Consider the following 27,829-nt stretch of genomic DNA (forward strand, 5'->3'; position numbering starts at 1 on the left):
TGCCTGTCTGTGGCAGTCTGCGGAGGGAAGAGCAGTCTGCGGAGGGAAGAGCTGGTAGAAGCACTCTGCTACAGGACTAAGCTCTATTTTCAAATATATAGAGCCAGCCTGGATTCTGTCTTCCCTCTCCTGGCTTCTCCAGTGAGCTGCTCTGCTCAATCTGTGCTGAGATCTCCTTTTGATCTGGGCACCTGTTCCAACTCATCAGCCAGGTGAAGGTGATTCTTTCTCTGTCTCCCTCAGCCATTGTTTTTGGGCTTCTTTTCCTCCCTCCCTCCCTCCTCTCTGTGTTCAGCCCTGCCTCATGCTTTGAGTGAGTGGGTTTGGCTGTGGCTTGCAGTGTGCGTGGAGCTCCAGAATATCCCTCACTAGAGTGAAGGTGTGGAACACTGGAGTAGAATACTGAGACAGAACAGTGAGGTGTTTTGGTGAGGTAGTATTATTTTGTAGAATACTGATTTAGAACACTGAGGTAGAATTTCTGAGTAGCGTTCTGAGCTGGAACTTTAGTAATAACTTTAATTCTGAAGTAGAATACTGTGGTGGAGTACTTGATCGGAATACTGAGCTAGAAGTATTTTGTGGAACATTGAGGTAGGTACTGTAGAGTAGGGAGAATGGGGGGTCATACTGCAGTGGTGTGTTTGGTTCTGCTGGCCCTATGCTGTGTGCTACTGCTAAGAGGAGGGGAGAGCGCAGGAGGCATAGTCTCTATAGGCCAGGCTGTGGAGGAGAGAGGGATGGATGGAGGAATGGAGGCCCTACATGGAGAGGAGTCCCAGGATGAGCCGGCTAAAGAACAGGAGATCACAGAGACGCAAAGACAGACTGGCAAGGCAAAGAGAGCCACAGAGGAAGAAGCCATACCAGGTAAGAACAAAGCCAACCTACCTATTATAATACATGTTACTAAGTGGAGAGTTGGGAGCCACTGGTAGATCCCAATTGAGCTGTGGCTAGAAACATGGATGGTTTTATCTACTTGATGGGGCTCAAGAAGAAAACTGTTTTGGAACCCCTGGCTTGTGTTACACTAGTGTTCTTGGATCCTAGTCTTGGAGACTCACAAGATGTGCAGGACTTTGTTCCAGCCCAGTAATAACACACCTTATCAACTAATGATCAAACCATTAATAGAAAAAAATCATCTACATCGTCTGGTTGTTGGGCTGGAACAGATGCCTCTTTTCCAGGAGCAGGACTGGAGAACATTATGTTACATTGTCAGACTGGAGACAGGGCACAGAGGACAGGGGATAAGGCACAGAGAACATGGAAGATGAATGGAGAGCATTGGTTTCAAAAGAAGCCGGCGGTTTCCTGAATTACCCAGGCACTGTTCAGTCACTATGACCTGTCCAACAGTATACACACACATACCCTGCACACACCACTCTCACCTGTTTGTCTCCAGCTCACAAAATCAAATCACATTTTATTTGACACATGCACCGAATACAACAAAGTGTACACTTTACCGTGAAATGCTTACTTACAAGCTTTTTCCCAACAATGTGGTTAAAAAGTAAGAAAATGAGCAAATAGATAAAAAGAAAATAGTAACACAATAAAATAACAATAACAAGGCTATATTTAAGGAGTACCGGTCCCAAGTCAGTGTACTTGGGTACGAGGTAGTTGGGGTGATTAATTGAGGTAATACAGTGTATTCGGAAAGTATTCAGACCCATTGACTTTTTCTACATTTTGTTGTTACAGTCTTACAGTATATTCTAAAGATTAAATCTACACGCAATAACACTGAATACTTTCCGAATGCACTGTATGTACATGTAGGTTTGGTTAGGTTAGGTGATTGATTGAATTACTATGTACAGTACCAGACAAACATTTGGACACACCTACTCAAGGGTTTTTCTTTATTTTTACAATTTTCTGAAGACATCAAAACTATGAAATAACACATATGGAATCATGTAGTAACCAGAGAAGTGTTAAACAAATCAAAATATATTTTAGATTCTATAAAGTAGCCACCCTTTGCCTTGATGACAGCTTTGCACTCTCTTGGCATTCTCTCAACGAGCTTCACCTGGAAATGCTTTTCCAACAGTCTTGAAGGAGTTCCCACATATGCTTAGCACTTGTTTGCTGCTTTTCCTTCACTCTGTGGTCCAAATCATCTCAAACCATCTCAATTGGGTTGAGGTCGGGTGAATGTGGAGGCCAGGTCACCGGATGCAGCACTCAATAACTCTCCTTCTTGGTCAAATAGCCCTTACTTTTTTTAACGTACTTTAAAATATATATATATATATATATTTAACTAGGCAAGTCAGTTAAGAACACATTCATATTTATAATGATGGCCTTGTTCAGGGGCAGAACGACAGATTTTTACTTTGTCAGCTCGGGGATTCAATGTAGCAATCTTTCGCTTACTGGCCCAACGCTCTAACTACTAGGCTACCTACTGCCCCTTACTGTGAGGATCAACGCTGGAGACGAGAAGCAGGTACAGGGAGTGAACATTTAATCAAACACAGACATGAAACAGAACAGGAACAGCATCTGGACAGGAGAAAAATAACATCATCAATGCTGACACAGGGAACAAACTGAAGAGCAGACAAATATAGAGGGGGTAATCCACAAAGTAATGGAGTCCAGCTTAGTCCAATATTGTGCAGCTGCCCGTAATCATGGTGACAGGTGTGCGTAATGAAAAGCAGCCTGGCACCCTCGAGCCTGGATATGTGTTGGGTTATTGTCCTGTTGAAAGCAAATGATAGTCCCTCTAAGCGCAAACCAGATTTGATGGCATATCGCTGCAGAATGCTGTTGTAGCCATACTGGTTAAGTGTGCCTTGAATTCTAAATAAATCACAGACAGTGTCACCAGATAAGCACCTCCACACCATCACAACTCATGTTTCCCGGTGGGAACCACACATGCGGAGATGATCCTTTCACCTACTCTGCGTCTCACAAAGACACGGCAATTAGAACCAAAAATCTGAAACCTGGACTCATCAGACCAAAGGACCGATTTCCAACGGTCTAAAGTCCATTGCTCGTGTTTCTTGGCCCAAGCAAGTCTCTTATTCTTATTAGTGTCCTTTAGGAGTGGTTTCTTTGCAGCAATTTGACCATGAAGGCCTGATTCATAAGGTCTCCTCTGAACAGTTGATGTTGAGATGTGTTTGATACTTGAACTCTGTGAAGCATTTATTTGTTCTGAAAATTCTGAGGATGGTAACTCTAAGGAACTTATCCTCTGTAGCAGAGGTAACTTTGGGTCTTCCTGTCCTGTGGCCGTCCTCATGAGTGCCAGTTTCATCATAGCACTTCTTGATGGTTTTTGCGACTGCACTTGAAGAAACTTTCAAAGTTCTTGAAATTGTACGGATTGACTGACCTTCAGTGTTAAAGTAATGATGGACTGTTGTTTCTCTTTGCTTATATGAGCTGTTCTTGCCATAATATGGACTTGGTCTTTTACCAAATAGGGCTGTCTTCTGTATACCACCAGTCAAAAGTTTGGACACACCTACTCAATGCCAAGAGTGTGCAAAGCTGTCATCAAGGCAAAGGGTCTTTACTTTGAAGAATCTAAAATCTAAAATATATTTTGATTGAGTGTGTGGACAGGTGTCTTTTATACAGGTAACGAGTTCAAACAGGTGCATTTAATACAGGTAATGAGTGGAGAACAGGAGGGCCTCTTAAAGAAAAACTAACAGATCTGTGAGAGCCAGAATTCTTAATGGTTGGTAGGTGATCAAATACTTATGTCATGCAATAAAATGGGGCGGCAGGGTAGCCTAGTGGTTAGGGCGTTGGACTAGTAACCGGAAGGTTGCAAGTTCAAACCCCCGAGCTGACAAGGTACAAATCTGTCATTCTGCCCCTGAACAGGCAGTTAACCCACTGTTCCTAGGCCATCATTGAAAATAAGAATTTGTTCTTAACTGACTTGCCTAGTTAAATAAAGGTAAAAAAAAATGCAAATTAATTACTTAAAAATCATACAATGTGATTTTCTGGATTTTTGTTTTAGATTCCGTCTCTCACAGTTGAAGTGTACCTATGATAAAAATGACAGACCTCTACATGCTTTGTAAGTAGGAAAACCTACAAAATTGGCAGTGTATCAAATACTTGTTCTCCCCACTGTATTTCAATGGTTAATTTTCTTCCCCTCATGCTTTAAACTGTGGAATACCACAGGGCAGCTGCCTTGGTCCACTTCTTTACTTAATATATACCAACAACCTTCCTTATGCCTTATCTGAAACTCAAACCACTACATTTTCAGATGATACTATAATTTATACAGCAAGACAATAAAATAAAATAAAATCAATTTGTATTAGTCAAATGTGCCGAATACAACAGGTATTACATTGAAACGCTTACTTACGAGCCCCTAACCAACAATGCAGTTATACGGATAAGAATAAGAAATAAAAGTAACAAGTAATTAAAGAGCAGCAGTAAAATAACACTTGTAAGACTATATACAGGGGGTTACCAATACAAGGTCAATTTGTGGGGGCACCAGTTAGTTGAGGTAATATATACATGTAGGTAGATTTATTAAAGTGACTATGCATAAGAGATAACAACAGAGAGTAGCAGCGGTGAATAAGGGGGGGTGGGGGGGGTGGGGGGGTCAATGCAAATAGTTTGGGTAGCTATTTGAACAGGTGTTCAGGAGTTTTATGGCTTGGGGGTAGAAGCTGTTTAGAAGCTTCTTGGACCTAGGCTTGGTGCTCCGGTACCGCTTGCCGTGTGGTAGAAACGAGAACAGTCTATGACTAGGGTGGCTTGAGTCTTTGAAAAGTTTTAGGGCCTTCATCCTGACACCGCCTGGTATAGAGGTCCTGGATGGCAGGAAGTTTGGCCCCAGTGATGTACTGGGCCGTACGCACTACCCTCTGTAGTGCCTTGCGGTCGGAGGCCGAGTAGTTGCCATACCAGGCAGTGATACAACCAGTCAGGATGCTCTCGATGGTGCAGCTGTAGAACCTTTTGAGGATTTGAAGACCCATGTCAAATCTTTTCAGTCTCCCGAGGTGGAATAGGTTTTGGCGTGCCCTCTTCACGACTGTCTTGGTGTGCTTGGACCATGTTAGTTTGTTGGTGATGTGAACACCAAGGAACTTGAAGCTCTCAACCTGCTCCACTGCAGCCCTGTCGCTGAGAATGGGGGCATGCTCGGTCCTCTTTTTCCAATCGGTTCAACACGTACAGCAAGCTGTACAAGTAGATTTGGAAAATATCAGGGAGTGGGTTTGCTGGAACAAACTTGTTTTAAACACTAAGAAAACCAAAGTTAAGTTGGTCTGTTCCACTAGGAAAAGGCCAACACAGCATGGGGTACAATTAAGTATGGGGGGAGTACAAACTTAGGAAGTGGCAGAAACCAAACTACTAGGAGTGCAGCTAGACAACTGCTTATCATGTTCGTCTCAAATAACTCATCTATGTAAAACAAAATATTAAAACTGCATGCATGATCAGAAGGATAGCTAAATATTTACCGGGAAAGATTCTTAAGTAAACAACCCAAGCATTAATTGGGAGTCAGGTAATCTACTGTTCTCTGTTCTGGGGAAATGCATCCACAAGTTAAATTTGGAGGCTGCAGATTGAACAGAACAAAGCAGCAAGGATTGTTTTATGGTGGATATATGGTTATTCGGTTGTAGTCATGCTCAATGCTCTTGGTTGGTCATCAGTCAACAAGATAAAAAATAAATACATGCTTATTTTATTTCATAATATACACCATTTAAAACAGCCAAACTCTATTCACAACAGTATTCAGTTGGAAAGAGACAGACATTCAGTAAATACTTTGTGTCAAAGACGTGTGTATAGGTGGCAGGGAAGTCAGGCGCAGGAGAGTCAAACAGAGTGTAAAATGGAGTCTTTTAATAAATGTCCACGTAACATGCTCCATAACACTAATAAGAATAGAATATAAACAAACATGGGTACGAGGACCCGTCGCGCACCTATACAATAAACACAACACTGACAATAAACAATCTCTGACAAAGACATGAGGGGAAACAGAGGGTTAAATACACAACAGGTAATGAATGGTATTGAAAACAGGTGTGTGGGAAGACAAGACAAAACCAATGGAAAATGAAAAATGGATCAATGATGGCTGGAAGACCGGTGACGTCGACCGCCGAGCACCGCCCGAACAAGGAGAGGCAGCGACTTCGGGAGAAGTCGTGACACTAGGAATAGATTGTCCACCATCTATGTGTTATCTAGACAGAAAAGAGAAGGCTAAATAACATTTCGATTTAGAGCAATAAAGAAATTGAATAATTTATCTGAGCAAACAAGAAACTTTTCAATATATAAATTCAAACAATACTTTAAAACCATTTAAATATAGGAAAGCTGTGCTGGACTATGGTAGATGAAGAATCATACTTTTTAGACTGTTAGAGTATTTATCTGGTCAACATGTCAGTGTATGATGTCTGTTTGTAACAGTGTGTTATATGTGAAAATATGATCATATTATAAATTGTATTTTAAGAACTCTTGGAAGATCAGTCCAAATGAGGACTAAAAGAGATCCTAATAAAATAAAATATAATCCCAGGTTCCTTAGCTTAGTGATTATATGGAGGGCACTATGGTGTTGAATGCTGAGCTGTAGTCAATGAACAGCTTTCTCACATAGGTGTTCCTTTTGTCTTTTGTCATACCCATCTGAACCGTGTCTCTTGGCACGCACCAGAGCAGAGCAAAGTATACCTGGGCCTGAGACTGGGACTGGTACTTGGACTGGGACTGGGACTTGGACTGGGACTTAGACTGGTACTTGGACTGGGACTGAGACTGGTACTTGGACTAGGACTGGGACTGGTACTTGGACTAGGACTGGGACTGGGACTGAGACTGGTACTTGGACTAGGACTGGGACTGGGACTGAGACTTGGACTAGGACTGGTACTTGGACTGGGACTGACACTGGTACTTGGACTAGGACTAGGACTGGTACTTGGACTGGGACTGGTACTTGGACTGGGACTGGTACTTGGACTAGGACTGGGACTGAGACTGGTACTTGGACTAGGACTGGGACTGAGACTGGGACTGGTACTTGGACTGAGACTGGTACTTGGACTGGGACTTGGACTGAGACTGGGACTTAGACTGAGACTGGTACTTGGACTGGTACTTGGACTAGGACTGGGACTGAGACTGGTACTTGGACTGGGACTGAGACTGGGACTGGGACTTGGACTGGGACTGAGACTGGGGAAGATTTAGTCTGCTGCTGCAGTAACAGACCTGGCTGGGCTCTGAGCAGAGCATCTTGCAAACAGATTTGTACAGTCAACTTTTCTTTTCCACTGATTGTGCTGTAATCATGGGTGAACAGTGACCACAGAAGCCCACTCTACAGTGGAAGGAATCACCCTCTCAGACAGAGATGATGATGAAGTTTTAATCATGAAGTATATTTGTTTCTGAGTTTCACAGATTAAAATCTAGTAAACTTCAGCACACACATCTGTTGGTTGAATCAGACCAATTTCCCAATTTGGTTGCACTAAAACCATGTATTTATATGGTAATTATATTAGTTAGTAGGTACTGTGTAACCACACTGAAGAAAAATATAAAATGCAACATGCCTCAATTTTGAAGATTTTACTGAGTTACAGTTCATATAAGGAAATCAGTCAATTGAAATAAATCTATGGATTTCACATGACTGGGAATACACAGGGCCAGCCCGCTCATTTGGCAGATTTAGGCTGTGGCCTGTGGCGGCACATTGGCGAGGGTATCATTTTCTGAACTAAATTGATAAAGATGCACCTCAAACAATACATTAAATCTCACATAATTCTGCCCAAAAACAATGTAAATTTCTCTTAAACAGTGGCATATGGGCTTTTTAGGTGAGCGCTGATGCCGCCCTGTGATAAGCATCTCCCACTTTGTCAAAGGCAAGGCTGCAAAATATTTTGATTGTTTATTCCCAGCTCCTCTCTCTGTTGGAGAGAAGAATCGCTGCGGCGCGCAACCAACATTCCGTCCCCAAAATAATCTAACATGAATCATGTAGCAGATATAGCCAGGGTAAAACATAACCCATTCACAATAATTACAGCAAAATGTCAAGAAAACTGTAGGCTATTACACCACTTTTTATTATTACAGCATGTAAGCGGCAAATAAGCAAATGGACATGATAGGCTACACCTCAGTAAACACGGACCGACACCGACGTCTACTGGATGTCTTTTTGTTGTTGTTGCTCTGTCTGGACTGGATGTCTTTTTGTTGTTGTTGCTCTGTCCGGACTGGATGTCTTTTTGTTGTTGTTCCTCTGTCTGGACTGGATGTCTTTTTGTTGTTGTTGCTCTGTCTGGACTGGATGTCTTTTTGTTGTTGTTGCTCTGTCCAGACTGGATGTCTTTTTGTTGTTGTTGCTCTGTCCGGACTGGATGTCTTTTTGTTGTTGTTGCTCTGTCTGGACTGGATGTCTTTTTGTTGTTGTTGCTCTGTCTGGACTGGATGTCTTTTTGTTGTTGTTGCTCTGTCCGGACTGGATGTCTTTTTGTTGTTGTTGCTCTGTCCAGACTGGATGTCTTTTTGTTGTTGTTCCTCTGTCCGGACTGGATGTCTTTTTGTTGTTGTTGCTCTGTCCAGACTGGATGTCTTTTTGTTGTTGTTGCTTTGTCCGGACTGGATGTCTTTTTGTTGTTGTTGCTCTGTCCATACTGGATGTCTTTTTGTTGTTGTTCCTCTGTCCGGACTGGATGTCTTTTTGTTGTTATTCCTCTGTCCAGACTGGATGTATTTTTGTTGTTGTTGCTCTGTCCAGACTGGATGTCTTTTTGTTGTTGTTGCTCTGTCTGGACTGGATGTCTTTTTGTTGTTATTGCTCTGTCCGGACTGGATGTCTTTTTGTTGTTGTTGCTCTGTCCGGACTGGATGTCTTTTTGTTGTTGTTGCTCTGTCCAGACTGGATGTCTTTTTGTTGTTGTTGCTCTGTCCGGACTGGATGTCTTTTTGTTGTTGTTGCTCTGTCCAGACTGGATGTCTTTTTGTTGTTGTTGCTCTGTCCGGACTGGATGTCTTTTTGTTGTTGTTCCTCTGTCCGGACTGGATGTCTTTTTTTGGTGCAATCCAGACTGGCCTTGCATTCCATGTCCATGGACGTTGGTTCAGATTTTGTCTGGTATCGACCGGCATTGATTTGGCCCAAACATAGACGTCTATGTTTGGTTCAGATTTGGTCCTGTCTGGACCGGCCTTGATTTGGTCCAAACATAGACGTTTTTAAATGGCTTCTTTTCAACTTTTATTCAGAACCAAAAATTATGTTGATTTCAACGTCTGGAAAATGCACAATTTCAATGTCAGGAAAAAAACACATTTTCACCTTTCATTCAGAACGTAAATTAAACCTAACTTCAATGTCTGGAAAATGTTATTTTGTTTACTGGGACTGTTCTAGTTTTGCATGGAAAGGCAATTTTTTTAGGAATGCCTAGGGCGGCAGAATGGCCGGGACCGGCCCTGGGAATACGTGGTCTGCAGTTGGACACTGCCAAATTCTCTAAAACAACGTTGGAGGCAGCTTATGGTAGAGACATTAACATTCAAGTCTCTGGCAACAGCTCTGGTGGACATTCCTGCAGTCAGCATGCCAATTGCATGCTCTCGCAAAACTTGAGACATCTGTGTCATTGTGTTGTGTGACAAAACTGGGTCGGCAGGTAGCCTAGTGGTTAGAGTGTTGGACTAGTAACTGAAAGATTGCAAGATCGGATCCCAAGCAGACAAGGTAAAAAATATGTTCTTCTGCCCCTGAACAAGGCAGTTAAACCATGGGTTAAAATGTAAATTTTTATTGTTAGGTAAAAAAACTTTTTTAGAGTGGCCTTTTATTGTCCCCAGCACAAGTTACACCTGTGTAGTGATCATGCTGTTTAAATCAGCTTAATATGCCATATGGATGGATTATCTTGGCAAAGGAGAATTGCTTACTAGCATGACGTAAACAAATTTGTGCACAACATTTTAGAGAAATAAGCTTTTTGTGCGTATGGAAATTTTTATTTCAGCTCATGAAACCAACACTTAACATGTTGCGTCCATTTTTTTGTTCAGTGTATGTTGTACAGTAGGTAGACATTGTTACATAGTTTGTAGTGTGCTATGGGATAGTTGCTACTACTGTTATACCTGTTTGTCCACCATTGAGAAGATATGAGAATTACCAACCACACAGAGTCAGACGGGACAATGTTGATAATGCCCTGACAGCATGTCATTACTGTTTGACTGGGTTTACTAATGGAGAGGAATATTTTCCATGAAGACATAGCCTCCGTTCCACAGTTATGTCACTGGCACTGATATTCAGACAGCCATGAAGAGAGATAGTGAAATGCCAATGAGGCTCCACTGACTTGTTTATTCACTTTCCTTTGCTTCTTCGTCCATCTCCAAGCCCGGGTCAGGAGAGCCCCAGAGGAGGAGGAGGGCAAAGGGAAGAAAAAAAAGGGTAAGAAGGACAAGAAGAACAAGGAGTCTAAAGCAGACAAAAAGCTGAAGGACAAGGGAGGCCGCCGCGGCAAAGCACCAACAACCCCACCACCGACCACTACCACACTACCACCGACCACTACCACAGAGGTGTACACAGAGCCAGGTAATTTAGTTACACACCACTCTAGTTAAAGGTGCAGCTGTCTAGTTAAAAATGCAGCTGTTTTCATCTCAGTATCAAATCATTTCTGGGTAACAATTAAGTACCTTACTGTGATTATTTTCATTAAAAAATAGGTTTTTAAATAAACAAAAAACAGCTTCTTAAGTAAAGAGCCATTTCTCAAGCAAGAATTTTGCTAGGACTGCCTGGGAGTGTTCTGAGTGGAGAGGGGAAAACTGATGATTATTGGCAGAGAGGTTTGGAACTCTTATTGGTTTATTAACTATTTTGCAGCCTGGTGATGTCACCAGGCAAGCCAAAACTCCATCCCACCTAAACAGGCTAAAATTTCAGGCTATCTTTATAAACAGCTCTAACGCTAAAGGGTATTATTGTAATTTTCACAATTTCACCGTATTATTCCAACTTCAGTGTGTAAATACTGTATATATGAAACACAGAAAATCTCGTTTTTGACCTCACTGGTTCTTTAAGACAGACTAGAATTGGTAAATTAACTATACAATGATTTGTCATTTGTGAGTGCTAAGTTGTTTGGGCTGAGCTGGTGCCTCAGTGTTCTAATACCAATCAAAATGTTGATCTTATCTGTACCATTGAAAAGTATATGGATTTTCTCCACAATAATAATGTTACATCTACTGTCCTGTGTCCCTCTGACAGAGGATGACTACTGGAACCCTGATGATGATAAGCCAGCCACCCCAGAGACTGACTCAGAGGATGACTACTGGAACCCTGATGATGATAAGCCAGCCACCCCAGAGACTGACTCAGAGGATGACTACTGGAACCCTGATGATGATAAGCCAGCCACCCCAGAGACTGACTCAGAGGATGACTACTGGAACCCTGATGATGATAAGCCAGCCACCCCAGAGACTGACTCAGAGGATGACTACTGGAACCCTGATGATGATAAGCCAGCCACCCCAGAGACTGACTCAGAGGATGAGTACTGGAACCCTGATGATGATAAGCCAGCCACCCCAGAGACGGACTCAGAGGATGAGTACTGGAACCCTGATGATGATAAGCCAGCCACCCCAGAGACTGACTCAGAGGATGAGTACTGGAACCCTGATGATGATATGCCAGCCACCCCAGAGACTGACTCAGAGGATGACTACTGGAAGGGAGAGGAGGAGGAGCCTGCAGGCCCAGTGGTCGACCCAGAAGATGACTATTGGAAGGGAGAGGACCCGACGGCCACATCCCCCCCTCTTGTGGTGGATGGAGAGGAGGACACGGGAGATGAAGACTACTGGGAAGCCAAATGTATGTTTAAACCTCAGTTTCCTAAAATGACGGACAATGACTGACTGACTGACTGAATGGATGAATGGGATAAAGGTACCAACAACTGTAAAATGTCATTTTGAAATAACTTGAATAGTAATTTCCAAGTAGTTAGTAAAGTATTTTACATACTAGCTATTCGTTTATAAGTTTATAACAGCACATACTGAACTATTTGGACTTGTACATTTCTTCTCCAGCTCCTCTCTATATCAAACCACCTAGAGTCTTTAACCCAGGGTTTCCCAAACTCGGTCCTCGGGACCCCAAGGTGAGCACGTTTTGGTTTTTGCCCCAGCACTACGCAGCCAATTAAAATAATAAACTAATCATCCAGCTTTGATCATTTGAATCAGCTGTGTAGTATTAGGGCAAAAACCAAAACTTCCACCCCTTGGAGTCCAGAGTACAGAGTTTGAGAAATGCTGCTTTAACCAATGAGTTTTAAATCAGATGATGGAAAGATCATCTCATATGAAGGTCTGTCAGTGACATTCATAGCTAAGCTCATCTGTACTTTGTGTGAAAGTTACAAGTTTTCATTACGTTACTGTGTCCATATTTCCACTACTGTTTTACTCTACCATTGCTCCATAGTTCCACTCCTACAGTATCTTACTCTCCAGTACCTCTCTATTTCTCTCACCATATCACTCCATCGTCTCTCTCCGTTCTCATCCTCTATTTCTCTCACCATATCATTCCATCGTCTCTCTCCGTTCTCATCCTCTATCTCTCACCATATCATTCCATCGTCTCTCTCCGTTCTCATCCTCTATTTCTCTCACCATATCACTCCATCATCTCTCTCCGTTCTCATCCTCTATTTCTCTCACCATATCACTCCATCGTCTCTCTCCGTTCTCATCCTCTATTTCTCTCACCATATCACTCCATCATCTCTCTCCGTTCTCATCCTCTATTTCTTTCACCATATCACTCCATCATCTCTCTCCGTTCTCATCCTCTATTTCTCTCACCATATCACTCCATCATCTCTCTCCGTTCTCATCCTCTATCTCTCACCATATCACTCCATCTCTCTCCGTTCTCATCCTCTATTTCTCTCACCATATCACTCCATCATCGCTCTCCGTTCTCATCCTCTATTTCTCTCACCATATCACTCCATCGTCTCTCTCCGTTCTCATCCTCTATCTCTCACCATATCACTCCATCATCGCTCTCCGTTCTCATCCTCTATTTCTCTCACCATATCACTCCATCGTCTCTCTCCGTTCTCATCCTCTATCTCTCACCATATCATTCCATCGTCTCTCTCCGTTCTCATCCTCTATCTCTCACCATATCACTCCATCGTCTCTCTCCGTTCTCATCCTCTATTTCTCTCACCATATCACTCCATCTCTCTCCGTTCTCATCCTCTATTTCTCTCACCATATCACTCCATCTCTCTCCGTTCTCATCTATCTCTCACCATATCACTCCATCTCTCTCTGTTCTCATCCTCTATTTCTCTCACCATATCACTCCATCGTCTCTCTCCGTTCTCATCCTCTATTTCTCTCACCATATCACTCCATCTCTCTCCGTTCTCATTTCTCTTCTTGCGCTCGACTTGTACTTCATCATCCATCTCCTTCCTTTCTTCATGACTCATCTTCCTCTTCTATCTCACTCTCTTCAATCTTGCACTCCTTTCTTTCTCTCTTCTCTTTTTCATTCTCTCTTTCTCTCACGCTTTCACTCTCTCTTTCGCTCTCATTCTCTCAATATCTCGCTCGCTCTCTCAATCTCTTACTCTCTCATTCTCTCACTCACTATCGCACTCTCTCATTCTCTCACTCACTATCGCACTCTCTCATTCTCTAACTCTCACTCTCTCTGTTCTCCAATAACAGATGAGGTGCCCGAGAATCTTCCTTTCCCTGACGGTAAAGAGGTCGTCCCCACAGAGAAAGATGACTTGAGCTACGCTGTCACAGGTAACTTACATAATTAAATCAATGAATCAATCAATACGTACTGTAAATGTATCTCAGTCAGTCAGTCAGTCACTGCTTAGAGAGCCACAGTGTATGCTGGTGTTCCTCCTTTCTAAGAATGAAAGACAACCCGTGTTTTAGTGTGGGATATGATCAACCGTCCTCTAACTCCAGGGAATCACATCAGGCTAGCTAGATCATAGCTGTTCTTTTAAATGAGAGTGAGTGGGTGAGAGTTTAGTTCCACACAATCAAAGGCTTTTCATGGTTTGTTTTTGATCGAGAAGCCTTTCACACGATGGTTGCTCTGTTATATTCCTTGTAAATGTAAATTAAACATTTAACTAGGCAAATAACAAGCAGTGAGTTACACTAGCTTTACGTTGGTCCAAACAGAGAGCGTCTGTTGTGGCTGCAGAAATTTGAACATCACTGTATTGGAAGATTACTGCATTATCAAGGCCTTTAGTTAAATAGCTGTAGCTACAGAGAGCTTTGGAAAGCACACATAAAACCAAAGAGAGTCTGTGTCATGTTGTTAAGTAAAAGGAGAACAGTACTACCAAACAGGTTTCTGCTGGAGTCAACTTGTGGTTTTGCCAGGGCAGTTATGTCCCACTGTGCACATGCGTCAGTTCAACGTCTAGTTTTGATTTGCATTTGAATGAGTTGTCAACTAACGTTAATTCAACGTGAAATCAATAAAACCATGTCATTTGATTTATAGTAGGTTAAAAGTTGGGGGAAAAAAAGACAAACATTCTCAAAATTTCTTAAGTTGATGACTTTTTGCAAATTCAATCAGTTTTCCACTGCTGAAATGACGTGGAAACAACATTGATTCAACCAGTTTGTGCCCAGTGGGGTAGTCCTGTTGAATCAATGCAGAAACTATGTGTTACCCAGGCTACAGTATACTAAGACTGTTCTAACGTTGTGTTTCTCCCTCTGATACAGTATACTAAGACTGTTCTAACAGTGTTTCTCCCTCTGATACAGTATACTAAGACTGTTCTAACGTTGTGTTTCTCCCTCTGATACAGTATACTAAGACTGTTCTAACAGTGTTTCTCCCTCTGATACAGTATACTAAGACTGTTCTAACAGTGTTTCTCCCTCTGATACAGTATACTAAGACTGTTCTAACAGTGTTTCTCCCTCTGATACAGTATACTAAGACTGTTCTAACGTTGTGTTTCTCCCTCTGATACAGTATACTAAGACTGTTCTAACATTGTGTTTCTCCCTCTGATACAGTATACCAAGACTGTTCTAACAGTGTTTCTCCCTCTGATACAGTATACTAAGACTGTTCTAACAGTGTTTCTCCCTCTGATACAGTATACTAAGACTGTTCTAACAGTGTTTCTCCCTCTGATACAGTATACTAAGACTGTTCTAACAGTGTTTCTCCCTCTGATACAGTATACTAAGACTGTTCTAACAGTGTTTCTCCCTCTGATACAGTATACTAAGACTGTTCTAACAGTGTTTCTCCCTCTGATACAGTATACTAAGACTGTTCTAAAAGTGTTTCTCCCTCTGATACAGTATACTAAGACTGTTCTAACAGTGTTTCTCCCTCTGATACAGTATACTAAGACTGTTCTAACGTTGTGTTTCTCCCTCTGATACAGAGGATTCTATTACACCACCACCTACCCATGAAAGCCCATGGTACGAGGAGTATGACTATGGATATAGTGGTGGAGAGAGTATGTACACACATACACACACGAAATGAACTAACATTAACCCATGGCCAAATCTCCAATAGAAATCTGTTTTTCATTTCATTGGGACCCTGCAGTAAATTAAAGATTAGATAGACACAATAAAGAATTGGACCGCTACCACAGAGTCAAAGTAATGGGCCTACACTCTCTCATTCCCCAAAAGAATGAACAAGAGACGTGTATAATTGTCAGACTGTTTCAATTACATGGTCAGTTATCTTCTTCATAAAATTGGGTTTAGCTAGACTTTGCCAGCTGAAGTTACAAACTGCAAAATAAGCTAAGTAATGGAATTGATCCTTTCTTCCAGCACTTATGTATATGGTTATGTGGCAAACATGACGAAAGGGAAGAGGGGAAAAAGTTGAAGAATGCTTTGTTCATACCTGTTGTGATGGATTATCTGTCAGATAGAATAGGGAATCATGACAGCTGTTGGTATTCTATCTGCAACGTTTAGAATTTTCACATCTGAAACATGGGGAGGTGGGGAAAATGGATTCACCCATTGAAGTTTTTCACTCCTTTGTTTACTACAGCAAAAAAACAGGAGGAGGAGGAGGAGAGGGAAAGACAAAGGAAAGAAAAGGAGAGAGAGGACAGAGGTATGATCTGATCTGTGGTCTGTCTGTCTGTTCCATTATGATCTGAATGACTGTGATCCATCTGTCCGTCTGTCCGTCCATCTGTCCTAGGTTGTGGATACTTCCCATCATACAGTAATATTTGACACTACGTTTACATTTGGTAATTTAGCCGTAAGACTAAATATCTTTGGTAATTCTTATGCAGAGCGGCTAACAATCAGTGCATTCAATTAAGGGAGGTAAAACAGCCACACATTGCAACAAGTAAAACTTAGTAACACTGCAATGCCAAACGTTGTACTGTCAAAGCTCTCAGACAATCAGAAGAACATATGACACACAGATAGAACATGTCATGTTACTCACAGATTCATGTACAGGAGGTTTATCAGTCCCATGTGGTTCATGGTTCCAATAAAAGCCAGAAGAACGAAAACACAGATGTTAGTCTCTGCCTGGGCTTCACTTGCTAAGACTTGCAGACGAGGGACAAAAGTTAATTCTCTCCAGAACAGGACAAATCTCAACCGTAGAAATGTGTTGTGAAGGAAGGATGGTAGGGAAGAAAGGCCTGGGGTATAGTGGTGACCTGCACTGTTTGAATTATTTATGAGCTGGAGTGGAGCAAAGAAAGAGGGAGGGATGGGCCAGCCAAGAGAGGTTACAGTACTAACAGGAAAGATGAATGAAAAGAGAGAAAAAGATAAGGGATAGAAACAGAGGAGCTTAGAGTCCCGGTTAGAGAAGGAAGGCAGAGATCTAACCAACAGCTGTTGCCACATGTTCCGGTCTCTTTCTGTACCTCGTGCACCATGTTAGAACCACAGGAACTGTATAATCATAATATGGAACATTTGTCTGTGTGGGATAGCCAGGGTGTGGGATTAACCAGTAAAGGGATGCCAGATGTACTGTGTTTTCAGTGTGGGATATCCAGGGTGTGGGGTTAACCAGTAAAGGGATGCCAGATGTACTGTGTTTTCAGTGTGGGATATCCAGGGTGTGTTATTAACCAGTAAAGGGATGATAGATGTACTGTGTTTTCAGTGTGGGATATCCAGGGTGTGTTATTAACCAGTAAAGGGATGACAGATGTACTGTGTTTTCAGTGTGGGATAGCCAGGGTGTGGGATTAACCAGTAAAGGGATGCCAGATGTACTGTGTTTTCAGTGTGGGATAGCCAGGGTGTGGGATTAACCAGTAAAGGGATGACAGATGTACTGTGTTTTCAGTGTGGGATATCCAGGGTGTGATATTAACCAGTAAAGGGATGACAGATGTACTGTGTTTTCAGTGTGGGATATCCAGGGTGTGTTATTAACCTGTAAAGGGATGACAGATGTACTGTGTGTTCAGTGTGGGATTAACCAGTAAAGGGATGACAGATGTACTGTGTTTTCAGTGTGGGATAGCCAGGGTGTGGGATTAACCAGTAAAGGGATGCCAGATGTACTGTGTTTTCAGTGTGGGATAGCCAGGGTGTGGGATTAACCAGTAAAGGGATGACAGATGTACTGTGTTTTCAGTGTGGGATATCCAGGGTGTGTTATTAACCAGTAAAGGGATGATAGATGTACTGTGTTTTCAGTGTGGGATATCCAGGGTGTGTTATTAACCAGTAAAGGGATGACAGATGTACTGTGTTTTCAGTGTGGGATATCCAGGGTGTGATATTAACCAGTAAAGGGATGACAGATGTACTGTGTTTTCAGTGTGGGATATCCAGGGTGTGTTATTAACCTGTAAAGGGATGACAGATGTACTGTGTGTTCAGTGTGGGATTAACCAGTAAAGGGATGACAGATGTACTGTGTTTTCAGTGTGGGATATCCAGGGTGTGTTATTAACCAGTAAAGGGATGACAGATGTACTGTGTGTTCAGTGTGGGATTAACCAGTAAAGGGATGACAGATACTCTTTAAGGATCCTTGAGGTTAAAAGTGTCTGTGATTAAAATCACTCAACTGAAACAGTCATAAAACAGGTGTGTACAGTGTGTCTGTCTGCAACTTTATGGAGTATGCTGTGAAAGCCCATGCGCGCATGCCTGTCTCTAGGTTTACTGAATACAATATAATTCATGTGAATTTAATCAGCACATTCCTGGATTTGGAGAGATAGAAAGGAACCCAGAGGCATGTGGGTCCTCCGAGGCATTACTGCATTTGGCCACATACACACAGGCACGCACAGGCATGTCTTCATTTGAGTTATTTAGCAGGCGCTCTTATCCAGAGAGACTTACAGGAGCAATTAGGGATATGTGCCTTGCTTAAGGGCACATGGGCAGATTTTTCACCTAACTGAAAGGTTGCTTCTTTGGCTCTGGGATTCGAAGAAGCAAACTTTAAGTTACTGGCCCAACACTCTTAACGAGCTCATGTGCGCACACACACAATCCATTACTTGAATGGTAGTTAGTGATTGACTATGGGTGCTCTTTAACAGAGAGAGCTCAGCAGAGGAGGGAGGAGGAAGACAGGGAAAAAGCCAAGAAGAGACCACCCGTATTCAAAGAGCCCAAAAGTAAGTCAACTACTACCATCCAAATACAAAAAATCTCCATGTCATCTTCATATTCACAATTTTTGTAATCTGACTAGTTTAATACTTCAATTTATTTGAGATAATCGGTTTCCAGAAACCATTAGCATACCTTATGATGTTTTCCAGTGTGGTTAGGAACATTTGTGAAGTGTGTGTGACTGAGATGTTTTCCCCTGGTGGCAGAGTGTCCTCCCCTGGGTATGGAGTCTCACAGGATAGAATCAGACCAGCTGCTGGCCTCCTCCATGTCTCACCACCGTTACAGCCAGGGCAGGGCACGGCTCAACATGCAGGTAACCCTCATCCTTAACCCATACACACTAACCTCTCACACATTAACCCTAACCCTGAGGGTAACCTCTCACACATGAACCCTGGGGGTAACCTCTCACACATTAACCCTGAGGGTAACCCCTCACACATTAACCCTAAGGGTAACCCCTCACACATTAACCCTGAGGGTAACCCCTCACACATTAACCCTGAGGGTAACCCCTCACACATCAACCCTGAGGGTAACCTCTCACACATTAACCCTGAGGGTAACCCCTCACACATCAACCCTGAGGGTAACCTCTCACACATTAACCCTGAGGGTAACCTCTCACACATTAACCCTGAGGGTAACCTCTCACACATTAACCCTGAGGGTAACCTCTCACACATTAACCCTGAGGGTAACCCCTCACACATTAACCCTGAGGGTAACCCCTCACACATGAACCCTGAGGGTAACCCCTCACACATGAACCCCAACCTTGATGGTAACCCCTCACACATGAACCCCAACCTTGATGGTAACCCCTCACACATGAACCCTGAGGGTAACCTCCCACACATTAACCCTGAGGGTAACCCCTCACACATTAACCCTGAGGGTAACCTCTCACACATGAACCCCAACCTTGATGGTAACCCCTCACACATGAACCCCGAGGGTAACCTCTCACACATGAACCCTGAGGGTAACCCCTCTCACATGAACCCTGAGGGTAAACCCTCACACATGAACCCCAACCTTGATGGTAACCCCTCACACATGAACCTTGATGGTAACCCCTCACACATGAACCCTGAGGGTAACCCCTCACACATGAACCCTGAGGGTAACCTCCCACACATTAACCCTGAGGGTAACCCCTCACACATTAACCCTGAGGGTAACCTCTCACACATGAACCCCAACCTTGATGGTAACCCCTCACACATGAACCCCGAGGGTAACCTCTCACACATGAACCCTGAGGGTAACCCCTCTCACATGAACCCTGAGGGTAAACCCTCACACATGAACCCCAACCTTGATGGTAACCCCTCACACATGAACCCTGAGGGTAACCTCCCACACATGAACCCTGAGGGTAACCTCCCACACATTAACCCTGAGGGTAACCTCCCACACATTAACCCTGAGGGTAACCCCTCACACATGAACCCTGAGGGTAACCTCTCACACATTAACCCTGAGGGTAACCTCTCACACATTAACCCTGAGAGTAACCTCTCACACATTAACCCTGAGGGTAATCTCTCACACATTAACCCTGAGGGTAACCCCTCACACATTAACCCTGAGGGTAACCCCTCACACATGAACCCTTAGGGTAACCTCTCACACATGAACCCTGAGGGTAACTTCTCACACATTAACCCTGAGAGTAACCCCTCACACATTAACCCTGAGGGTAACCCCTCACACATTAACCCTGAGGGTAACCCCTCACACATTAACCCTGAGGGTAACCCCTCACACATGAACCCTGAGGGTAACCCCTCACACATTAACCCTGAGGGTAACCTCTCACACATGAACCCTGAGGGTAAGCCCTCATCCCCTAATCTCTAAAATGGTATGGTTTCCAGGCTTCAGAGGATGAGGATGACATGCATGGTGGGGCGTGGTGTCCTAACCAAGAGGACAACATTCACTGGTTTGAGATTGACGCTCGCAGAGTAACAGAGTTTACTGGGATCATAACACAAGGACGAGACTCACGCAATGAGTAAGACACACACACACGTAAGCGCGTTTTATCTACAGAGATTTAAATAAAATGGTGACTAAACTTTGTGTTCCAGGAGTGACTTTGTGACATCGTACTATGTGCAATTCAGTAATGACAGCAGAGAATGGACAACCATGAATGACGGTTACTCTGACTGGGTGAGTCTGTTAGCCTCACAGCTACTGTTTCAAATGAGGCTTTTGTCAGCTTTGCTCCCAAGCAGGGTTCATTCTTATCCTCTCTTCATGGGGTGTAAATGTTTACTGTGTCTGGCCATTGAGTCCTATATTTCTCTCTCTCTCGATCTCTTACTAGCACTCTCTCTCTTTACCTCTTACCTCCTCTCTCTCCTCTTATCTCTCCCACTCGCTATCTCTTCCTTTCTCTCACTCTCTCTCTTCTCCTCTCTCTCTCCAGTTGTTCTTTGGTAACTCCGATAAGGACACCCCAGTGCTGAATCAGTTAGCTGAGCCCATACTAGCTCGCTACATCAGAGTCATCCCTCAGAGCTGGAACGGCAGTTGCTGTATGAGGCTGGAGGTGCTGGGATGCCCACTGCCTGGTGAGTCACACACACACACCAACACACAAACACACTCACACACAAACACTCATGCTGTGTGTTTCTGTCTCCTCAGACCCCACCAGTGCCTACCAGAGGTTGCAGAATGAGGTGACTCCAGTCCAGTACCTGGACTTCAGACATCACAACTACTCAGATATGGTCACGGTGAGATGGTGATGAATACCACCTTCATGAACTTGATTCAGGTCTAATGTTACAAATGACTTCAACACTGTCTTGACACTGATGATTGGTTCAAATCAGATGTGTTTGACTGTAACAAAGTCCTGCACAGACTGTAGGTCTCCAGAACCAGGGTTGGTGACCTCTGCTTTCCACTGTGTCTCTACTGTAGCTGATGAAGTCTGTGTCTGAGGAGTGTCCCAACATCACCAGTATGTACAGCCTGGGCCGCAGCTCCAATGGACTAGACATCGTGGCCATGGTGATATCAGGAAACCCCACAGAACACGAGATAGGTGGGAAGAAAAAAAGAAAGCTCTGTACTTGTGTCCTCTTTAGTATGGAAAGACTATGACGATCTGTGTTTTTCCCCCTTAGGTGAGCCAGAGTTCCGATACACGGCTGGTCTCCATGGAAATGAGGCAACAGGGCGGGAGATGGTTCTTCTTCTGATGCAGTACCTTTGTAAGGAGTACAGAGACGGCAACCCCAGAGTGCGCCGCCTGGTGGAGGGAATACGTACCCACCTGGTGCCCTCTCTGAATCCTGACGGACAGGAGAAGGCCCTCATAGCGGTTAGTACTGGGCACTATACGTGGTATTACCGGCTGTACCTCCTTTACTCTTCCAGGGTACAAATGTTTTTTTCTTTAAAGAAAAAGAAAGTTAGGTGCCAGACAGTTTCTGATTTAGCCAACTTGCTGTAGGCAAGTATTGTTGCATGCAGGAACAGTCTGGCACCCAACGTTATTTTTCCTAAGAGAAGATATTTTAAATAAGACAAGACAAGACTAGACACATTCAAGCAAATCGTTCTGTAAGGATGTTCTTTCAGGTTCTCTCCATAACATTGTGTCCCATTGCCACCACAGGGTTCAGAGTTGAGTGGTTGGACCACAGGCCACTGGACGGAGGACGGCCATGACATCTTCAACAACTTCCCTGACCTGAACAGTGTTCTGTGGGAGGCAGAGGACAAGGGTATGGTGCCCAAACTGACCCCCAATCACCATGTCAAGATCCCTGCTGACACAGTGGGGGACGACAAGGTGTGTGAAGGGAGGGAGGGGATGGGGAAGAGGAAGGGGCGGAAGAGAGGGGATGAAGACAGGAGAGGAAGGAGAAAATAAATGTAGATGTGTGAAGAGCAGAGTACGAGTAAGTCCTATTTCTCTGTCTATCGCCTCAATATGACAGCTGCTGTTTGTTTTTCTTGTCCTGCAGATAGCTGTGGAGACTCAAGCCATCATCTCGTGGATGGAGAGCCACCCGTTTGTACTGGGGGCCAACTTCCAGGGAGGGGAGAGGGTAGTGGCCTACCCCTACGACAACCACCGCCTAACCAAGGCCGCCAGCACCAGCGAGAGAGACCGGGCACACAGCCGCAAGAAGAGACAGTACGAGGCACTTACTCTCCCTCTCTCTCGCCTACTCCCACCCTCTCTCTCCCTCTTTCTCTCTCTCCCACTCATTCTCTCGCTCTCTCCCACTCACTCGCATTCTCTCCCAATATCTCTCTTCCTGCACTCTCTTTATGGCAAACCAAATAAACTATCAATGAAATCTAAATCATTCTTCTAGGTTCGAGGATGAGTATGACAGAGGGGCAGATTGGGATAGAGGCTACGACCGTGAGGAGCCAGAGGATGATAATAGAAACAGGGGATACCAGGAACCAGAAGAGGAGCGTTGGAACAGGGGATACCAGGATCCAGAAGAGGACCGGCGGAACAGGGGATACCAGGAACCAGAAGAGGACCGGCGGAACAGGGGATACCAGGAACCAGAAGAGGAGCGTTGGAACAGGGGATACCAGCAGCCGGAAGAGGACCGATGGAACAGGGGATACCAGGAACCAGAAGAGGACCGTTGGAACAGGGGATACCAGCAGCCGGAAGAGGACCGATGGAACAGGGTATACCAGCAGCCGGAAGAGGACCGGCAGAACAGGGAGCTGGAGGAGGAGTGGAGGGGGCATGGCTATGGCCACAGGGAAGAGGAAGAGGAGGATGACAGAGGGGGACATCAGGAAGCAGAGCCTGAGGATGAACCCAGGACCCCGGCAGACGCCTCCTTTTTCAGGTGTGTAGCCTGAAGATAACCACAGGTCAACAATCAGAATATCCCACATATCTGACTGAGTGTGTGTGTGTGTGTGTGTGTGTGTGTGTGTGTGTGTGTGTGTGTGTGTGTGTGTGTGTGTGTGGGGCCATCAGGTGGTTAGCTATCTCCTACGCCTCCACTCACCTGTCCATGACATACACTTCCCACGGCTCCTGTCACGGCGATGACATCACTGGCGGCGTCGGAATCATCAACCGCGCCAAGTGGAAGCCCATCACAGGAAGTGAGTACACAGTCAAACCGACAACATCCCTTTCCATTACATTGTTGTCTGCTGTTCAATAAGGAATTTGTTAGTCAACATTACATTCAGTAGTTCAACAAGGTTAAACCGTGTAATGAAACATGAATCAGTCATCAGAGTAAAGTACCCACTTTTGAGGACAATGCCACTCTCTGGTGGAAAATAATTGCTACCTTTGTCTCTCCCTCGTCCCTTTCTCCTTCCCATCTCTCCCTCCCCCCGATCCTCCTCCGTCCTCAGGTATGAATGATTTCAGCTACCTGCACACTAACTGTCTGGAGCTATCAATGTTCCTGGGCTGTGATAAATTCCCCCATCAGAGTGAGCTGGTCATTGAGTGGGAGAAGAACAGAGAGGCCATGCTCACCTTCATGGAGCAGGTAATCACACACACACACACATAATTTACCAAACACACCTAGTCATGGAGTGGCTGTATAGTGACCGTGACCCTTTGACCCCTGGTTTTCACTTCACCCAGGTACATCGTGGGATCAGGGGCGTGGTGAAAGACAATGAGGGGAACCCCATCACTAATGCCACAGTGTCTGTAGAGGGGGTTAACCATGATGTCACTACAGGTGGGTAGAGTGTCAGCCATACCCCATACTGCCTCCTGCATTACTGCTTAACAAATCACTGTTGCCATGCACTGCCACATTGGCAGATTCATGAAACCTCAGGTGAGCACTATTGGTAACAGCCTGCTGTCCCTTTGCCCCTGAACAAACCAAAAGCACTCCAGAAGCCTGCTAGTCTAACCCCTCTCCTCCCTCCACAGCTGTAACAGGGGACTACTGGCGCTTGTTGAACCCAGGTGAGTACCGTGTGACGGTGCGGGCAGAAGGCTTCACCCCCCTGACCAAGCTGTGTGTGGTGGGCTACGAGCCAGGGGCAACTACCTGCAGCTTTAACCTGGCCAAGTCCAACTGGGACCGCATCAAACAGGTGGGTACTGCTACACCTACAATGAGGTTACCCATTAGCCCTTTGAGAGCCAATGAAGCGCTATATAAATACTATCAATTCATCAACAGATCATGGCCCTGCACGGCAACAAGCCCATCCGCTTGCTCAGCCACGGCAACAGTGGAACACGACGGAACACCGCCTCCAACGGTAACAGCCGTGTGGTGCATAACAATGGCGCTGCCGCCAATGAACCTGAGACGAGTCGCATGCGCCAGCAAAAGCGGAGGCTCGGCCGCCTCCGTCGTCTACGACAACAGAAACTGATGAGATCGACAACAACTTTGCCCCCGACAACCACGCCGGTTCCCACGACAACAGAGGCAGAGCCCACCACTGCCTGGTACGACTCGTGGCTCATAGGAGAGGGGCAAACATCGGCGCCAGAAGGTTTCACAGACTCCATCTTGGATTACAACTACGAGATCGACGATTACTAAGGGTAACACCAAGACCTTGTTCCAATACATCCTTTCTCCCCATTTCCTTAAAAGAATCAAGGTAGGGAAGGAAGAAGTTGAACAGGACCAATTTGTCAGTCAAGCCCAGACTGTTAACTCAATTCCTGGACAATTAAGTGACCCCTTGAAAATCTGAGTGGACTGGATATGTTTAAGCAATATGGCTTAATCTCCAATAGGATAGATTGACTCTCTCCCTCCTATATTACTGAACCCATCCATTCTTTCAGATCTACAAATGGGCCACAAGAAGCGTTTAGGTATATTTACAGAAACTCAAAAGGAACAATGATGTTGAATAGTCAGGCACACACGCTAATGTCAAGTGTTCTGTATAACTGCTTGAGTAGGTCTTTTGATACAAAGTTCAACACAAATGAAAATGTCAGTACCGATATCTGGGAAGGTCCTTTTACACCAATTCAAGGCCTTCCTAGAGAATGTGCTTCAGAGATCATGTATATGTGCTGGTTGTAAATTAAATATATTTTTACCACCTCCACCCCTGAAGAGTAAAAACAAAGAAGCAAAATGTATTTCTTTGAAAAGTGAGGATTTATTTACATTATTTTCACCCATGACAGCAAAACCATAATACCGACAGACATTAAAATGTTAACTTCACAAAATGTTAGTTGAAGGTTGAGAGAACTCGAGAGATTTTCTGAAATGTTCCTCATAACGTAGCTGAGGAAAGTTATTTTTCCAATGAATAAAGGCTCATTTACGTACAGCATTTGTGTTTTGTTCTTCTTCATGACGTCATCTACCGTACTAAAATGGAAACCATGTGTGTTGACAAATACAGGAGTCTGGGCACCGGCACACAAACAAAGAGTCTGTTCCATCACACACACCTTTCAATAGACAGTCCGTTCCATCACACACACCTTTCAATAGACAGTCCGTTCCATCACACACACCTTTCATTAGACAGTCTGTTCCATCACACACACCTTTCATTAGACAGTCCGTTCCATCACACACACCTTTCATTAGACGGTCCGTTCCATCACACACACCTTTCATTAGACAGTCCGTTCCATCACACACACCTTTCATTAGACAGTCCGTTCCATCACACACCTTTCATTAGACAGTCTGTTCCATCACACACACCTTCCATTAGACAGTCCGTTCCATCACACACACCTTCCATTAGACAGTCCGTTCCATCACACACACCTTTCATTAGACAGTCCGTTCCATCACACACACCTTCCATTAGCAACATGTTTCCTTCTACTCAAACAGTACTGGGATGACTGCACATCATCATTGATCCTCCATATTTACTATATATATATAATGACTGATATCTTTGCTGATCAAGAGAAACCAATGAGAGACTTCAGCAGACACTTTAAAAACATGTTTGATAGTGTACAACCTGATTCCATTTGAGGACCAGGGGAAGGGGCTGAGGACAAAGAGTGTGTGTTGCTCCTTCAGTGGCTGATGTTCATCTCACTCTCCTCATCATCACCAGCAGAGAAGGAAGAGAAGCGGATTGGCTCACACTCCAGAGTCCGGAGGTTGACCAGGCAGGCTGTCTGAGTGCTGCTGAACTCTGGAATAGCCACCAGGAGGACTTCCTGACCTTCAGCACCTAGGGAGGGTGGGGCATGTAACTGGTCATTAGATTACACCCCATGTCACCCATGCAACTACACCAGTTGCTAAAACATATGTAGATCGCAAAAGATCCCATAAAATGTACACTGAACAATTTTTAACAGAACAAGTGTTGTTCCCATGTTTTCATGAGCTGAAATAAATGCCAGAAAATGTTGCATACAAAGTGTTTACATCCCTGTTAGTGAGCTTTTCTCCTTTACCAAGATAATACATCCATCTGACAGGTGTGGCATATCAAGAAGCTGATTAAATGGCATGATCATTACACAGGTGCACCTTGTGCTGGGGACAATGAAATACCCCTATAAAATGTGCAGTTTTGTCACACAACACAATGCCACAGATGTCTCAAGTTTTGAGGGAGCGCGTAATTGGCATTCCGACTGCAGGAATGTCCCCCAGAGCTGTTTCTAATTGATAATTTAATGTTTTTCTCTACCAACCAGCAACCTCCAATGTTTTAGAGAATTTGGCAGTACGTCCAACCGGCCTCACAACCGCAGACCACATGTAACCACACCAGTCCAGGACCTCCACATACGGCTTCTTCACCTGCGGGATTGTCTGAGACCAGCCAACCGGACAGCTGATGAAACTGGGTTTGAACAACTGAAGAAATGTTGCACAAACTGTCAGAAACCGCCTCAGGGAAGCTCATCTGCATGCTCGTCGTCCTCAGCAGGGTTTTGACTTGACTACAGTTCAGCGTTGTAACCGACTTCAGTAGGCAAATGCTCACCGTCGATGGTCACTGGCACGCTGGAGAAGTGTGCTCTTCACAGGTGAATCCCGGTTTCAACTGTACCGGGCAGATGGCAGAACAACATGTA

General features: G+C 44.3%; 2 protein-coding genes across 3 annotated transcripts in view; one reads left to right on the forward strand and one right to left on the reverse strand.

The window, feature by feature from the left end:
- LOC109894939 (inactive carboxypeptidase-like protein X2) lies at positions 1 to 26,094 on the forward strand. Its single transcript, XM_031829735.1, has 22 exons — positions 1 to 870; positions 10,472 to 10,672; positions 11,357 to 11,971; positions 13,855 to 13,938; positions 15,576 to 15,653; positions 16,214 to 16,279; positions 18,711 to 18,788; positions 18,993 to 19,102; positions 20,673 to 20,812; positions 20,889 to 20,973; positions 21,233 to 21,377; positions 21,454 to 21,545; positions 21,736 to 21,859; positions 21,942 to 22,138; positions 22,436 to 22,612; positions 22,788 to 22,960; positions 23,145 to 23,645; positions 23,780 to 23,910; positions 24,172 to 24,311; positions 24,413 to 24,512; positions 24,713 to 24,879; positions 24,969 to 26,094. The coding sequence occupies exons 1-22, from the start codon at positions 618 to 620 to the stop codon at positions 25,338 to 25,340; spliced, it is 4,029 nt and encodes a 1,342-aa protein (XP_031685595.1). The 5' UTR covers positions 1 to 617; the 3' UTR covers positions 25,341 to 26,094.
- pold2 (polymerase (DNA directed), delta 2, regulatory subunit) overlaps positions 25,894 to 27,829 on the reverse strand; it is a 12,329-nt gene continuing 10,393 nt past the window's right edge. Inside the window, exons 11-12 of one of the 2 annotated variants that reach the window (XR_002256069.2) lie at positions 26,547 to 26,970; positions 25,894 to 26,513 (exon numbers count right to left, since the gene is read on the reverse strand). Coding sequence is in view for 1 of the 2 variants with exons in the window: in XM_020490398.2 (XP_020345987.1) it covers positions 26,810 to 26,970 (161 nt within the window). In the remaining variant the exon portion in view is untranslated. Of the gene's footprint in view, positions 26,971 to 27,829 lie in introns of both variants that reach the window. The other variant, XM_020490398.2, reaches the window with a different exon arrangement.

Source organism: Oncorhynchus kisutch, linkage group LG8 (genome assembly GCF_002021735.2).
Source record: "Oncorhynchus kisutch isolate 150728-3 linkage group LG8, Okis_V2, whole genome shotgun sequence".
NCBI classification, from domain to species: Eukaryota; Metazoa; Chordata; class Actinopteri; order Salmoniformes; family Salmonidae; genus Oncorhynchus; species Oncorhynchus kisutch.